This window comes from Mesoplodon densirostris, chromosome 13, assembly GCF_025265405.1.
Source record: "Mesoplodon densirostris isolate mMesDen1 chromosome 13, mMesDen1 primary haplotype, whole genome shotgun sequence".
Lineage (NCBI taxonomy): Eukaryota > Metazoa > Chordata > Mammalia > Artiodactyla > Ziphiidae > Mesoplodon > Mesoplodon densirostris.
The window spans coordinates 85,142,382-85,159,365 of record NC_082673.1 but is presented as its reverse complement, the minus strand read 5'-3'; the positions used below and the strand labels follow the sequence as shown (position 1 = coordinate 85,159,365).

The 16,984-nt window shown below is 50.8% G+C and overlaps 1 protein-coding gene across 1 annotated transcript in view; it reads left to right on the top strand.

Annotated features, from left to right (window-relative positions):
* The window catches only part of ST3GAL1 (ST3 beta-galactoside alpha-2,3-sialyltransferase 1), an 87,444-nt gene that overhangs the window by 61,825 nt on the left and 8,635 nt on the right, over window positions 1–16,984 (top strand). Inside the window, exons 3-4 of the mRNA XM_060116032.1 lie at window positions 9,570–10,474; window positions 16,158–16,354. Coding sequence (XP_059972015.1) covers window positions 10,163–10,474; window positions 16,158–16,354 — 509 coding nt within the window. The 5' untranslated portion in view covers window positions 9,570–10,162. The remainder of the gene's footprint in view (window positions 1–9,569; window positions 10,475–16,157; window positions 16,355–16,984) is intronic.

Sequence of the window (16,984 nt, the reverse complement as noted above, 5' to 3'; positions counted from 1 at the left end):
AGTGATTGCACCAATTTACATTCTCCCTGACAATGCACAATGGTTCCCTTTTCTCCACATCCACGCCAACACTTGTTATTTGTGATACTTTTTAAAAAAATGTATTTACTTTAGTTATTTATTTTTGGATGCGTTGGGTCTTTGTTCCTGTGTGGGCTTTCTCTAGTTGCGGTGAGCAGGGGCTACTCTTCGTTGTGGTGCATGGGCTTCTTACTGCAGTGGCTTGTCTTGTTGAGGAGCACAGGCTCTAGGTGCGCAGCCTTCAGTAGTTGCAGCGTGAGGGCTCAGTAGTTGTGGTGCACGGGCTCTAGAGCGCAGGCTCAGTAGTTGTGGCGCATGGGCTTAGTTGCTCCGCGGCATGTGGGATCCTCCCGGACCAAGGCTCGAACCCGTGTCCCCTGCATTGGCAGGTGGATTCCCAACCACTGTGCCATCAAGAAAGCCCTGTGATACTTTTTTGATAATAGCTTTTCTGACCAGCATGAGGTGATAACACTGTGGTTTTGATTTGCATTTCCCTGATGACTAGTGATGCTAGGCGTCTTTTCGTGTGCCTGTCAGCCATCTGTATGTCTTCGTTGGAAGAACATATATTCAGGTCTTCTGCCCATTTTTTAATTGGGTTATATGTTTTTGATGTTGAGTTGTATGAGTTCTTTGTATGTTTTGGATATTAATCCCTTATCAGCTATATCATTTATAAATATCTTCTCTCATTCAGTAGGCAGCCTTTTTGTTTCGTTGATAATTTCAAGTATAGGTCTTTTACCTCCTTAGTTAGATTTATACGTAGGTATTTTATTCTTTTTGAAGTAATTGTAAGTGAGATTGTTTTCTTAATTTCTATTTCTGATAGTTTGCTGTTAGTGTATGGATATGGAACAGACTTCTGTATATTAATTTTGTATCCTGCAACTTTACTGAATTCATTATGAATTGATTTAGGATTTTGGAGGCGTCTTTAGAATTTTCTATGTATAGTATCATGTCCTCTGCAAACAGTGACAGTTTTACTTCTTCCTTCCTAATAAAGGAATTTTTATTCCTTTTATTATTATTTTTTCTTGTCTAAGTGCTGTGGCTAATACCTCCAGTACTATGTTGGATAAAGCTGGTGAGAGTGGGCATCCTTGTATTTTTCCTGACCTTAGAGGAAATGCTTTTATCTTTTCACCATTGAGTATGGTGTTGGCTGTGGGTTTGTCATATATGGTGTTTATTATGTTGAGATATGTTCTCTCTATACCCACTTTGTTGAGAGTTTTTGGCATAAATGGATGTTGAATTTTGTCAAAAGCTTCTTCTGCATCTATTGAGATGATCATGTGATTTGTATTCTTCAGTTTGCTAATATCATATATTATATTGATTGATTTGTGGATATTGAACTATCCTTCCATTTTGGGGAGAAATCCCACTTGATCATGGTATATGTTCTTTTAATGTATTGTTGAATTGTTTACTAATATTTTGTTGAGGATTTTTTAAATTAATTTGTTTATTTATTTTTGGCTGTGTTGGGTCTTTGTTGCTGTGTGCGGGCTTTCTCTAGTTGCAGTGAGCGGGGGCTACTCTTCGTTGCAGTGCGCAGGCTTCTCATTGCGGTGGCTTATCTTGTTGCGGAGCTTGGGCTCTAGGCGCATGGGCTTCAGTAGTTGTGGTGCGTGGGCTTCAGTAGTTGTGGCTCATAGGCTCTAGAGCGCAGGCTCAGTAGTGGTGGCTCACGGGCTTAGTTGCTTCGCGGCACATGGGATCTTCCCAGACCAGGGCATGAACCCATGTCCCCTGCATTGGCAGGCGGATTCTTAACCACTGGGCCACCAGGGAAATCCCGAGGACTTTTACATCTATGTTCATCAGTGATATTTGGCCTGTAATATTTTTGTGTGTGATATCTTTGTCTGGTTTTGGTATCATGCTGGCCTCATAGAATGAGCTCAGAAGTGTTCCTTCCTCTGCAATATTTTGATATAGTTTGAGAAGGAAGGGTGTTAACTCTTTTCAGAATGTTTGGTAGAGTTTATCTGTGAAGCAATCTGATCCTGGACTTTTGATTGTTGGGAGGTTTTTGTTTGTTTGCTTGTTTTATTACCGATTCAGTTTCATTACTGGTCATTGGTCTCTTCATATTTTATATTTATTCCTGATTTAGTCTTGGGAGATGGAACAGAGGGAGTGCCCCCTATGTGGGCTGTGTGGGTCCCTCTATTGTGGCAGGCTGACTACTGTGGGTGGCCTGGTAGGTGTGGCTGGCCCCCAGTCTGGGGGATTGCCAGGCCCTGCATTGTATGGAGTGTGCCAGCCACTGCTGGGAGTGGTTGGGTAATGAGGCACCTAGACATGGGTCTCTAGGGGACCCCAGGGGTAGTGCTGGCCTACTGGTAGATGGAGCTGGGTTCCAGGGTGAGTGGTTGCAGCTCCGAGGTTCCTGGATCTAGTGTTATCCTGCTGTGGCCAGGGTCAGATCCTGACATGGTTACCAGCTAGCTGGTAAGTGGGGCTGGATCCCAGGGCAGCTAGCTGAGGTGTCTGAAGAGTCTTGGAGCTGGTGTTGGCCTGCCTACTGGTGGGCAGGGCTGGGGCTCGGTGGTGGGTGGGAGGAAGGTTCCTGGGTCTGGTTGTTGGCCTGCTGGTGGGCTGGGCTGGGGCCCAAGGCCTCCTGGGGCTAGTGTCAGTCTGCTGATGGGAAGAGCTGAGTTCCAGGGTCTCTGGCTGCAGGGCCCTGGGGGTCTCAGCGTTAGTGTGTTGGCCTGCTGGTGGGTGGGGCTGTGACCTTGCCCCGTTAGTTGTTTGGCCGGAGGCATCCCAGTACTGGTGCCCAAAGACTGTTGAGCAGGGCTGGGTCCTGGTGCTAATAAGCTATATAGAGAGGATTCCAAAATGGGGCTGCCAGCACCGGCGTCCTCGTGGTAGAACGAGCATCCCCAAAAGCCTGTCTCTAGTGTCTGTGTCCGCAGGGTGAGCTCCAGTTGCCTCCTGCCTCTCTGGGAGCCTCTCCAAGATCAGCATTAGGGTCTGACCCAGGTTCCTTTCAAGTCACTGCTTCTGCCCTGGGTCCCGGAGCGTATGAGGTTTTGTATGTGCCCTTCGAGAGCAGAGGCTCTATTTTCCACAGTCCTCTGGCTCTCCCCAGAGCAAGCCCTGCTTGCCTTCAAAGCCAGACGTTTTGAGGGCTCGTCTTCCTGGTTCAGGACCCCCAGGCTGGGGAGGCCAGTGTGGGCTCAGACCCCTCGCTCCTTGGGGAGGATCTCTGCGGCTGTAATAACCCTCCCGTTTGTGGGTTGCCTACCTGAGATCCTGAATATAACGTAAGACTGCCCCACCTACCCATCTCATTGTGGTTCCTTCTTTATGTCTTTAGTTGTAGAAGATCTTTTCTGCTAGGTTCTGGTCTTTCTCATCAATAGTTATTCTGTAAATAGTTGTAATTTTATTTGGCCCATGGGAGGAGGTGGACTTAAGGGCTTCCTACTCCACCATCTTGGCCACTCCCCCAGAGCTGTTCTTCTCTGATGGAAGGTTTGGGAGCCCTTCACCAGTGTTCTGATTTCATGCCACCCTGTGCCTCCACGTAAAGCCAGCCAGGACCCCAAAGGCCGGGACGTGGTGGGATCCAGTTTTCCGTGATCAGCAGGTTCACAGATGCTAATTCCCCACCACTGCTCCTCATGTTCTCAGGACGGTTGAGCCAGCAAGTCACCTCGCTGTGTGTCCCAAAGCTGGTGTGTGAGGAAGCAAAGTGAAAGCAGATGGGGCTGGGCCTCTTCGGGGACAAGGAAGTGGTGGCAGATGAGAGGCTGCAGCTGCAACCCTCTGCTTGTTGGTTTGTTTCCTTCCCTCCCACCGTCTGCTCACTCAGCTGGTGCAAGGAGCTTTGCCCTGGCACCTCTGGGGACCCTCTGCCCCTCCCCCTTCTCCGGATTCACCAAGCCCTCATCATGTGTAGGACACCACGCCAAGCACACAGAGTGGCAAAGAAAAGATTCCATGCCTTCCACTTCTGGCTGTGGCTGAAGCTTGTGTCAGACCACTTATCCCACCAAGGACTATAAGAGCTGGATAAGATGGAAATTCAGCTCTTTGAAGGTTTTAGAGAACAACCAGGCAGCCAGGACTTGAGGGACGAAGACCCCTGGAAGGAGAGAAATGGTCGGGGGTGAGCCTGATGCTTCCTCCCGCCTGCCCGCCCAAGGGATGCACTGGCTCGTGGGTGGCTCCAGAGGACAGACGGAGAGAAGCAGCTCAGTGTTGAGCAGTCTCACGAGGCTGGAAATAAAAAATAATAGTAAAGAAATGAAATAAAAATGTAGTGCAGGACAACCAAGCCAGCTAAAATGAAGGGGCCAAGAACCTAGAGCAACAGAAACCACAGGCAGAGAGTCATTATTCCGCACCTCTTTTTCCTTTCAAGGCATTTGCTGGAATTTAAGTTGCGTGGGACCAGAGCCTAAGGAAACAAGCTGGAAACAGCAGCTGAGAGGTTGAAAAGCTAGACTGAGTTTTTGACAATCTCACAGTGTAGGGGAGACAGAAATTGGTAGTGAGAACGTGAAAGGAAGAGGTCTCTTGGTAGGCATCCTAGCTTTCCTTTAAGAAGGGCTATGCCCTGTAAGTAAGGGCAAGCCAGAAATAACTAGTCATCATGAAGACAAAGTGTGGCCCCAATCATCCTGGTCACCATTTGGAACAAGGTAGTGTGCCCGTGCTCTACCCAGCTCCAGGAGCACATAAATTCCTCCCTGAATAAGGACAGCCTTATCCTCAACTGCTACACTTCCAGCACATGCAGTATCCACTGTTGCCAGGCGTGCCAGGAGACAGAACCAAATGACCAAAGAGAGATAAGGAGAGAAAATAGACAACAGAAATAGACCCACCTCTCCTCCAAATGTCATGAGGGTTAGACGGTCTTTAAATAACTGTGATGGATCATTGGAGGAAGATAGATGACAAGGTGCAGATTTTCACCTGAAAACTAGAACTTGTTTAAAAAAATTACTCAGATGGAAATGCTAGAACTGAAAAACACAACTGAAATGAATATAGTATATAATTTAAACAGATTAGACACAGCAGAAGAGAGGATGGACCAGGTAGTATCCATCTCAGGAAGCTGAAAAGAAGACAGGTTACAAACCCAAAGAAATGACAAGAAAGGAAATGAAAACGAGAGCAAGTCCTGATGGAAGTAGAACAATTAGCCGTGTCTACAGAGGACAGCCCAGGAGGAGGCAGGAGCCTGGAGCAAAGTGCTGACTTTGCCACCATCTCGCTGTGTGACCTTGGACAAGTCACTTGCCTTCTCTGAACCTCAGTTTCTCCTTTCAGAGAAATAAGCATGATGGCTCACTTCACCCAGATGACGTGAGGATCCCGTGGAGGATGGTCATGGCAGCTCTTTATTAGAAGTGCTGATATTACCGACAACCTAGCGTTCACTCGGTCATTTCACCAACAGTCATAGGGCAGGAGGCTATGCAGAGAGCTAGGAGGGCATCCCAGCCTTGTGAGAACTACTGTGCAGTTCAGCAGGCATTAAATAAACTTTCACAAACCCGTACTGTCCGTTCATTTGGTTTTCCAAGTATTGGAAACAACTCTTCTCTCAGTGGCTGGTAATTGCTGCCCTCTCCTTATTGACGGGGTAGGGGGGGTATATCTTCATTAGGGACCCTCCTTTGGGGAATCCTTACTTTGTGAGTTCTTGAAAGGGCACCAGCTTGCGTCAGCTTTTTGCAGTGACCCCGTTAGACCGTCACATCCACGTCCTATGTGCCTCTCCCAGAACTCCCGTCTGTGGCCGTGAGATGACTGTCTCTCTGCAGACGGGACAGGGAGCTGTGTCCTCCTCCCCCCTCCCTCTCCTCATCCTCTTTGTTTTGGGAGGCTTGGCCAGCCTCCGTCCCTGGCTGCACTCTTGGCTCGTGGAGATCTGTGGCCCATGGTGTATTGGCCTCAGTTCCATCTCCGGGAGCCAGGGCTGGCGCTCCCCGTGTGTAGCAGGCTGCCTCACATCGCAGAGTACAGAAAGTCACGCATTCCTCCTTTCTTCCCTGGGGCTGGGGGGAAGGTGGAGGGCTGTTCTTACTTTTCCACTGCAGTTTTTTTCCAGGGCTTTCCAAAGTGCTAATTGATACCAGCCTGGAAGTGTCTGCTGGTAGGTGGGCTCAGAACGAGCACCCTGGCCTCAGAGATGCAGCTCCCAGGACGTCCCAGCTGGATGGGAGGAGGGTGTCACAATCTGTACCTCGGCAGCTCAGCCTTGCTCTCTGTCCCAACTTTCACCACACCTTCCCCCGGCCTCTGCCAGCGTCAGTGTAGAACATTAATATCTCTCATGGAGCTGGGACGTTGTAGGGAACCTAACCTCTCCTTCAGAATTTTATTTGATCAACGTGATTCAGTAATCATCTATTTCAGTGAACTTGTCTCTGCCCTTGGCATCAGGATACAGAGTCAATAAGAGCATCATGGGCCCTACTCATGACAAAGACAAATGTAATGAGACCACGTGAGTCCTCTGCTTAGACCCTCCAGTGGTCTCCATATCCCTCAGAGAAACTTAGTCTTGATCATAGCTTCTGAGTCCCACACACCCTCGAACCCACCCACATACATGCCACATACATGCTCCTCTCCAATCCAAGGACATCAGCCTCCTTTCTCCCAAAGGCACTGGAGCCTTGCAGATGCCTGGGAAGCTCCCACCTTAGAATCTTTCATGACGGGTCCCTCACCACCCAGCCCAGAGCCTGGCACAGCTCAGGGCCCCAGCAAATATGCAGCGAGTGAATCACGTGAATGGACAGACCTTGCTTGGTTAATAGCCTTGAGCAGTGTGCAGAATCTGTGTTGTCAGCCCCATGTTCCTGTTGAAGGGATGGTTCAGAGAGGATCGGTGACTTGTTCACAGTCACACAGCAACTGGGTCGTGCAGCCTGATGAGAATCAGAATCTTCCGACTCTTAGTCTGTGCGTTCTTGCTCAGGTCTCCACTCTGAGTTGGCGGCTCTTTCCCTTTATTCACCTCTGCATTCCTTCATGCCATGTGTGTTCCCGGTTTCCGGGCCATGACAACGAGTGGGACTGAGTTTCTACCCTCCTGGAGCTCCCAGCTCAGGGAGGAGACAGATTAAGTGCACAGCACAGGCAGAGTGGAGCCAGGATGCTGTGGAGGCCAGGAGAGGCCCCTACGCAGGCCGGCAGTGGGCAGGCCTCCCTCCAGGTTCAGTGCCAGCTGAGTCCTGAAGAATGAATCAGAGCCAAGTGGGGTGAGGTGGATTTTCCGCACGGTAGGAACAGTCTGGGTAGGTGCCCAGAGGCAGGAGCAACTGTGACCCGTGGGCCAGTCATGTTGCTTCAAGTTACAATCTGCTTTACACAACAAAGGGGCTTTATTCTCTCATGCCCCTGAAAAGTCAAGGCACAGGGTGGGCTGCAGCGCTGGATTGACTGGGGATTCAACACTGTTCGCCTCTTCCAGTGAGCTAGCAAAATGTCCAGTACGACCCTGACCTCGCATCCAAACAGCAAACTGGCCAGAGCAAAAGGACGTTTCTTTGCCCAGGAGTTTCACTCCAGATGAATTAGGGTACATATCCATCCCTGGACCAATTACTGCGGTAGGAGGGGTGGGAACCCTCTGCCTGCCAAGTTAAATCAGAGCCTGCCCTTGAGGATAAGCAGGTTAATCTAACTCAGATGACAGAGCTGGTTGCTTGATGGAGAAGCAGGGGACAGCTGGAAGGGACAGCTCTGGACACCATTAGGTTCTACATACAAGTCACGTTGTCATGACAAGTAGGAAGTGGAGCAGTAGGCAAATGGAGAGACGTTGCCACCTGGGCTGAGGTGTCGAGGAAACAGTGGAAGCAGCACATCTTGAGCCCTGGCTGTATCCAGGAAGGCACTGTGGACTTAATCTGATTTTTGAGCTGCCCCTCTTTCTACCAAAAAGGTAATCAATCTCCCTTCCACTGTTGCTTTCCTGGAAAACATGTATCCTGCTTGTTGATAGTCTACATGTTGAGGATGGGGAAGGAATTGATCAGACCGATAGAGATAGGGGCACATTCCAGGCAAGTACCAAAGGGAATCATGTTCAGGTGCAGAGGTGTGACCACAGCTGCACTCTGCAGAAGCCCGGAAAGTCAGTGAGGTGTGGGAACTTGTGTTACAAGCATTTGAAGGGTCCTGGTTTGCTTTCTTTGATTAAATAACTCCCAGCTTTCTCTGTATCCCTCCAGCTATGGTCATCTGGAGCCCAGTTTACAGACAGGGTGTCCCGTCCAGGGCAGACCTCCTGCTCGTGTTTCTGGTACCCTGGCCCCTCCAGGTGCATGGAGTCAGAGGGGTGTGGATCTGGATTCAGGCCCTGCTTCTTACTTTCCCCATGACCTTGGGAAAGTCATTTAATCTCTCTGAATCTCCGTTTCTTCTTAGGACAACCTCGGAAACCCCTATCTAGCTGGTGGTATACTTTGTCAGTCATCCGAGGAAATAGATATGTATGAGTGTACCATCCTGTTTGGCTCTTACTGGCTCATCCAAGAACATTCATTCTACATTGAAAATGGAAAATGAAAGTTTAGCAGTTACTTAATGAATATCAGAAACTCAGCATATAGCATTTTAAAAAATTAATTAATTTATTTATTTATTGTTGGCTGCGTTGGGTCTTTGTTGCTGCGTGCAGGCTTTCTCTAGTTGCGGCGAGCGGGGGCTACTCTTCGTTGTGGTGCACGTGCTTCTCATTGTGGTGGCTTCTCTTGCTGTGGAGCACGGGCTCTAGGCGTGTGAGCTTCAGTAGTTGTAGCACGTGGGCTCAGTAGTTGTGGCACGTGGGCTCTAGAGCACAGGCTCAGTAGTTGTGGCGTACGGGCTTAGTTGCTCCGCGGCAAGTGGGATCTTCCTGGACCAAGGCTCGAACCTGTGTCCCCTGCATTGGCAGGCAGATTCTCAGCCACTGCACCACCAGGGAAGTCCCAGCATATAGCATTTTGTCTTATCTTCATAACCATTCTGTAAGTGGAGCTATTATTATCCCACTTTACGGAAGGGAAAATTGAGGGTCAGGGAGGTTGAATAACTTTCCCAAAGCCATACAACTGGTAAACCAGTACTTGAACCTGGACCAGGTGGAAGCCTGGGCCACCCCCTAAGCATACCATTTTGGTTGTGGTTGAACTTTAGAATCTGAGAGAGAGAGAGTGAAGCAGAGAGAAAGTAGCATGTACTTGGCAATCTCTGTGTACCTGGCACTGTACGTGCATTATTAACTCACTTCACAAACTTAGGTCTGATTCTTCAATGTACTAGGTTCTGGTTGCAGGAAAGATGGGTGGGCCACCTTCGGTGTCTCTTAGCAACCTTGAAGAAAATAGGCGTTAACATCCCACTGTACACATGCACACGCTGAGGCTCAAAAGGGTAAAAAATTGTCTGTAGCCACCTGCCACATTGGCTTGACAACAGAACGGAAGATGATGGGAGGAAGTGGAGAGAGAGAAATGGTTTTTATAAAAAAGTAATAGAAGTTCATCCTGTTTTCTTCCTCCTTTTCTGTGCAGATGACAGACAACCCTCAGTGCCTTTGTCAAGCCGGCTGCTTCACTGCCGCATCTCTGGTGACAGCATGGGCAAGACCAAGTTCTAATTAAGGATCGTCACACACCGTCTTCTCTGGAGGGCAGTGACAAAGACAGCTTGCCCCTGTCCTGTACCACGACCCTTCCTTCGAGGCCCTCACCTCTGAGGGACCCTGGACTGTCACGAGGATTAATTACCCCTCAACCCCCTTGTATGGGAAAAGAAATCACTGTTATCAAGTTTCGATTAAAGCTTCATCAGAAGACATTATCGGCTGTTTAAGGATTGCTGACGAAGCAGGCCACTTTATTTCCTGAAAAGACAAATTATGTGCCAGCAGAGGCACCCTGCCACAAGTGGTCCACTTAGCCTTTGAGTATCACGGGTGATGGGCACAGCCGGGTGGCCGTTGCCCAGCAGCAGTGGCCGTAGGAGGCTTTGAGGCTCCCTGGGTGTCTCCGCCTTGCCTTGCAATCGATCCTCTGTCTCTGGGATCTTTCTTGGAAGTTCCTCCTCAATTAGGCCTGGTTTCCTCCAGCCCATCCCTGGGAGGCCCCCCATCAGGAAAGCAGAAATGGTGACCATGAGGAAAAGAACTCTCAAAGTGCTCACGTTCCTCATCCTCTTCATCTTCCTCACCTCCTTCTTCCTGAACTACTCCCACACCGTGGTGACCACTGCGTGGTTCCCCAAGCAGATGGTCCTCGAGCTCTCGGAGAACTTCAGGAGGCTCGTGAATTACCCCCACAGGCCCTGCACCTGCGCCCGCTGCATCGGACAGCGCAGGGTGTCCTCCTGGTTCGATGAGAGATTCAACCGGTCCCTGCAGCCGCTGCTGACGGCCAAGAACGCGCTCCTGGATGAAGACACCTACAACTGGTGGCTGGTGAGAGCCGGGGCTGAGTGTGGGTCTGGGGGTGAGATGTGGGTGGCCCCCGGCTGCCAAATGCTCAGGCCCAAGCGTGCACCAGGGGCCCTGCCAGGCGCTTGGCAGGATTCAGAATACTGGTCATCCGTACGTTCGTTCGTTCATGCATTCCGCCTCTGTTATTGAGCATCTCCTGTATATGTTATAAATCAGAGCAGAGGGCCCTGTAGCAGTTCCCTGTGTCTGCCGTAACAGGTGACGGCACGCTTGGTGGCTTACGGCAACAGAAACACATTCTCTCGCGATTCCGGAGGCAGAAGCCTGAGCTCAAGGTGTCAGCGGGGTCGGTTTCTCCAGGTGCCTCATCTTGAATTCCTTAATGACATCTGCAAAGACCCCTTTTCCAAATAAAGTCTCATTCACAGGTTCCAGGGATTAGGACTTGGACATATCTGTTTAGAGGCCACTATTTAACCCACTCTGGGTATGGAGAAGCAAAAAAAAAAAAAAACAGATCCTTATTCTCATGGAATTATATTCTGGCAGAGAGAGACAGATAAGAAACAAATAAACAAGATAGACTCAGATAGAAGTGCTCGGAGGAGGATCAAAGGGGTTTGGGAGAAACTTGGGGCAGGGGCCTCTGTAAATGGGCTCATCGGGAAGGTCTCTGAGCAGCCAGGAATTGAGCTGAGACCCAAAGGCAGAGAGGGCACCGGCTGCGGGAGGATCTGGGGAAAGTGCCGCCGGGCACGGGGACAGCGAGTGCAAGAGCACTGGGGCAGCATCCGCTTGGTGTCTTGGAGGAGCTGGAGCTGTGTGTGGCCGTGAGCGGGGACATCTGGGAGTGGGCAGGACCCACAGCCAGGAGTCTGGGGTTTGTTCTCAGTGCCACAGGAAACCACTGTAGAATTTTAACTAGGGGAGGTCCATGATCTGATCTAGTTGTTCAGTGCAAAGTGGATTGAAGAGGAATGAGAAATATCCATTCATTGAAGACTTATTGAGCATCTATTAGATGCCAATATATTGAGATGGAACAAAACAGCCTTCCCTTTTTAGCTTGCAGGGATGGTTGGGAGAGAAGGGAAAACAGATCATCAGAAGGCAGGGTGATAGGTGATAGGCACCCAGGGTCCCTGGGTTTTGCTCCTGACTTTCTATATTTTATCAAGAGTGATGTTGAGGAAGCTCTTCATCTCAGATTCTCGGATTGAGGTAATAATAGTCACCTCACCAGGTTTCTCTATAGCACCACAAACATTAGGTTTTAACATTTTTATTTATTTTTGCTGGTTTAATGGGCAAGGGGAAATGAATTTGCATTCTTTCAGCACATAGGAAGGCTGAATGTTTTCCCATGTGGCTCTTACCGTTTCATCAAATTGTCCTCCCACGTCCCCACCCCAGCCGTTATGTGCAGTCCTTCTTTGCTGGAGTTTAGCCTCTTGGAAGGGCTTTTGCAGGGTAGGAAGGAAGGCGAGAAGGTTCCTCGTGAATAGAAATCAACAGAAAGGAGCAGGGCTTTAGAGCTTCTGGGTTCCTTGACAACACACAGACAACATGTTTTGAATAAAGAATCAGGGCACCACATCTGACAAGCACTCCCGTCCCTCCAGACGGAGACACAGAATATTGAAATCAAAACCACCCTGGGAATTCCAGCAGGCACCGTAGCTCTGCATAAAGGCCCCCAGACAGCCAGGACGATCTCTGACAGATCCAGATTTAGGACCCCAAACACAGAGCCCCTGCTTTTAAAGTATGACGAGCCTGGTGGGAAATGCCCTGAAGGATGCTCGGCTGGCAGGGAACCCGCAGAAGGTGATTGATGCCAGGTGTCTGAGGGGCTGGCCCTAGACACGCTGTTCCCCAGACCTCCTCGGAGCCCTGGTTTGCAGCAGACCCCTCGTGTCTCCTGTGTCTTCTCCTACTTTGTCTCCGGGACGAGGGGAAGGACTTGACTGAGGTCACTCAGCCATCCATACAGAGCCAGGCCCGGGACCCGGCCGCCCACCCCAAGGCACCCTTGTTTTCCCGTCCTCTTGCCCACTGCTGCTCCTCCAGACCCACATGGGAGGGAGGGCAGGCGAGGGGGAATCAGGAAGAAGCCTTCAGGAGCTGGGGGCTGACAGCTCAGGTGCCTTGGGTATCGCGAAGTCCCCCGTGTCCTGCAGCAGTGGGGTGATGCTGGCTGTCTCAGCCTCTGCCTCCAGGCTCTGCCTTAAGACGTGATGCTTCCTCAGGGAGCCTCTGACAACCAGCAGCAGCCACTGCTTGAGCGCTGATTGTGGACAAAGAAATACACCGCTTGGAAACTAGGCAGGAAGAGTGAGAGGGGAGAGGGTGTCTTGGAACTTCTGCCCTTCCTCTCCTGCGTACATGTCAGCAGCCCTCTGGGACTTCCGTTGTCATTTACAAAAGGCAGAGAAGTCAGAGAGTTCCTTCCCAAGGACGACAGGGACATAGCGGTACTTGACCAGCCTCATCTACCCCAGCTGGTGAGTGGATGCTTTAGGGCTCTAATCCCCAGAGACACAGCTCGATTCCAGCCCGCTGTCCCCGAGTTCTGCTCAGCTCTGTACTCACCCCGTGGCCTAGATCTTTCCCTCTCTGGGCCTCAATCTCCATTCCTGCCAATGAGGGTCTGAAACAGAGCCAAGGTTCCTGAAGTGTGAGCTGGTGCGGCAGCGTGATTCCTGGTGATACAGGGGCAGGGCCTTTAAGAGCATCGCATCACGCTCAGGGCGAGGAAGTCATTCGGCTTTAATTCTCTTTCCATCTTTGAAGTTGCAAGGATTAAATGTCGCTCCTTGTTTCACGATGGGCTTCTTTAACACCTGCCCATCTTGGTTCTAGCAGAGGAGGGCGGCTTGCCTGGGCAAGCAACAGGATGGAGCTGGAATCGAATAAAGTGGTTTTGTTTTCATTGTATTGGACACTTTCCCTTTTTTGGGGACAGATTTTTTAACTTTTGCCAAGTAACTCTTGCTTTCTGCTTGTGGCAGAAATATGAGATTTCCTTTAAAAATAAACTTACTTTTTAAAGTGAATCGTTAAAGAGGGGTTAAGTCAGTAGTAGGTGGACGGGACAACGTGATGCTGTACTGCCAGTGTGGGTACCCTGCCGGCTGTGAGCCTTCAAACCCCGGGGCCCCCGAGGCAAAGCAGGCACGTGTGTCACATAGTAGGTGCTCAGTAAATATTGCTGAGCGCTGGATTAAAGCATGCCGTGTTGCTCCCTTAACCCAGCATGCAGTGTCATGCTCCCCGAGGTAATGACATGGATGGAGGACACCCTCTGGTTCTGAGTGCATCTTCACATTGTCAGGGCTCTTCCTGGGTGGGGGCCCCCGAGGAGGTCCCTGCCAGGCGGCTTGGCTGTGGTCCTCGATCCCAGGGGTTCTCAGAGTGTGGTCCCTGCATCAGTAGCGGCATCACCTGGGAGCCTGTGAGAAATGACTCTGTTGCCCAGGTGATCGTGGGTTCAGGAGCCCGGAGCTGCCCCAGGAGATCCGATCAGAGGTGTTTCATCTGGATATAGTTTTTGTCTTATTGTGGTAAAATATACATAACATAATATTTATCAACTGTTTTATAAGTGTGCAATTCCATAGCATTAAATGCATTCACGATGTTGGGTTACCATCACCACTACCCGTACCTGGCACTTTCGTCACCTCCAACAAAAGCCCCTTGTACCCATTAATAACCACCCCCCTCAGCACCCCTCTCATCCCTCAGGCAGCCACCATTCTACATGCTAGAATCTGGCGATTCTAGTATCTCCTGTAAGTGGAATTGTACAATATGTGTCCTCTGTGTCCGGCAAATAAGCCAGTGAAATAACACTTAGCTTAAGTGTTTTCAAGATTCATCCATTGGGAGCATATATCAGCATGTCCCTTTTTTATAACTGAATGATATTCCATTGTCTGGATGTTCCACATTTTGTTTATTCATTCATCCGTCAATGGACACTTGGGTTGTTTCCACCTTTTGGCTATTGTGAGTAATGCTGCAGTGAACACGAGTGAACAAGTATGTGCTCATGACCCTGGTTTCAGTTCTTTTTTTGGTTTGTTTTTGTTTTTGTTTTGGCCTCACCTTGCAGTTTGTGGGACCTTAATTCCCCGACCAGGGATTGAACCTGGGCCCTCAGCACGGAGTCCAAACCGCTGGACTGCCAGGGAATTCCCTGATTTCAGTTCTTTTTAATACTTAGGAATGGAATTGCCGAGAAACCACCAAACAGTTTTCCACAGTAGCTGCAGTAGTTTACATTCCCACCAGCAAAAGCCCGAGTGTTCCAGATACTCCACGTCCTCACCAACGCTTGCTATTTTCCCTTTTTCTTTTACTGTAACCAGTGATGTTTCTAAGTAGAAGTGTGTCTGCGGTCCTGATGTCGTTGCCTGTGGCTCTCGCAGCATGTGAGTGTCTTAGGCTAGAGGAGATGCTAGGTGCTTTTATCTAGAGGGCCATCCAGGTCTCCTGGTGTGCCTCTCCTTGGGGATGCTGATTCCTCCAATGCCAGGTGGGGACCAGATGCAGACGCCTGGGGATCTCCCTACGCAATCCCCCCCGTCACTGACCTCCTAGACAATGGCCAAAGCAGCTGCTAGCCTCAGTTTTCTCACCCAGCCCCTCTCCTGTCCCTGGGGCTGGGAGTGACTGGTGGGACTCACCCCACAGCCACCTACCCCTCCCCAAGCTCAGGGACTGGGCTTTCCAAAGGTCAAGGTTCCAGGGCTCTGAGGCAGGGGTGATGTTGCGGGAGAGACTTCAAGGTGGGTTTATAAAAGCCTGGTTTCAAATCCTGCTTTGGATTCGGGACACGTGCTCAACCAACCTGGGCCCCAGAGCATCCTTTCTCATCTGCCTTTGAAGTGACACAGCCCTGCGGCTTGGTGACACAGGCAGATGCGATGGATCTTAGGAAATCTCTCCAGGTTTCACTCTTGAGTGGGGGAGTAATGTGCCTCAGCGAGTGGTCACCATGCAGCGTGGCCGAGCTCCCCCTGAGGCAGTGGATGGACGTGGGTGTACAGAGAGAGGGCTCAATAGGGCGACCCGCTCGTCCCATTTTTAGCACTGAGAGTCCTGCTTCTAGGGAAACCCCTGGGCCAACCAGGTGGCTGGTCACCCTCAGGATAAACCCGGTGTTTGCCTCCACCTGTGGGTCAGAGAGGTCCCAGGGCAGGTGACCTTGGGTGTGGGTGTGAAAACAATTTGTTAAGCAGACATTGGACTCCTTGATTCATCCAGCAAAGGGCTGACTCTTGAGTCTGGCTGGAGCCCGGTGGTCCTGGGGCTGTGGGAGCTGAGAGGCGGGAGGGTGAGGGGAACAGAGGGGAGGGGAGGCGAGCGTGGAGGGTCACCCGACCCTTCTCCCATGTGCTTTACTCATACCAGCCAGTCTCACTGCGTCGAGGCCAGAGCTGTACCTCGCACATAGTAGGTGCTCAATAAACCTTTGCAGAATGAGTGAGTGATCTCTTGCCTTCCCATCTCCCTGAGTGGCCCTTGGGCTCGTGGCAGGGGAGGTGGCTGTCTGAGCCGCCTGCCTCTCCTGGTGCCCAGCGGAGAGAAGGGTACTCGGGAGGGGCTGGGTCACCAACCACAGGGGGTTCAGGGCCCAGCAGTGGGGGCCAGAGGTGACACATCCAGGCTGACTGTGTCCTGCATCCTCCGCCCACAGAGGCTCCAGCGGGAGAAGCAGCCCAGTAACTTGAATGACACCATCAAGGAGCTGTTCCAGGTGGTGCCCGGGAACGTGGACCCCCTGCTGGAGAAGAGTTTGGTGGGCTGTCGGCGCTGTGCCGTCGTGGGCAACTCTGGCAACCTGAGAGAGTCCTGGTACGGGCCTCAGATAGACAGTCACGACTTCGTGCTCAGGTGAGTGCCAGCCCCTCACCCCCCAGGCCACCCCACTGCCCTCCGGGCCCCTGGAGCTGCAGGGGGCTTCATGGCTCAGCGTCAGGAGGTCAAGACCCCAGTCCGGGTATACCCAGCCTTATCTGGGGACCTTGGGCCCCTCCCTGCCCCCTCTGGGCCTCAGTTTCCCCATCTGCATTGCAGATGGACCAACAGGGCCTCTCTGGATGGAGAGAGGAAACCATACACAGAGGTACCCAGGGGGCTGGGAGCTTGGCCTTGAGAAGCCTGGCCAGAGGGCAAGGCTAACTTGAGGACTCTTGTTTAATCTTTAAAATCCATCCCTGTCTGGGAATTCCCTGGCGGTCCAGTGGTTAGGACTCGGCACTCTCACTGCCAGGGGCCGGGGTTCGATCCCTGGTCTGGGAACTAAGATCCCACAAGCTGCACAAGCCAAAAAAATAAATAAAACAAAAGCCATCTCTGTTTTGCCATCTAGGCCATAACATAACTATATACTTTTAATGTAAAATATGTTTCCCTGTCACCAAGTAAAATGGATATTCCAGGAAGATGCCCCACGTCTCTCCCGCGTTTCTTGTCATCCCCACACCAGTCACCCGACCCAGGGGCACCAGTGACTCAGGTGAG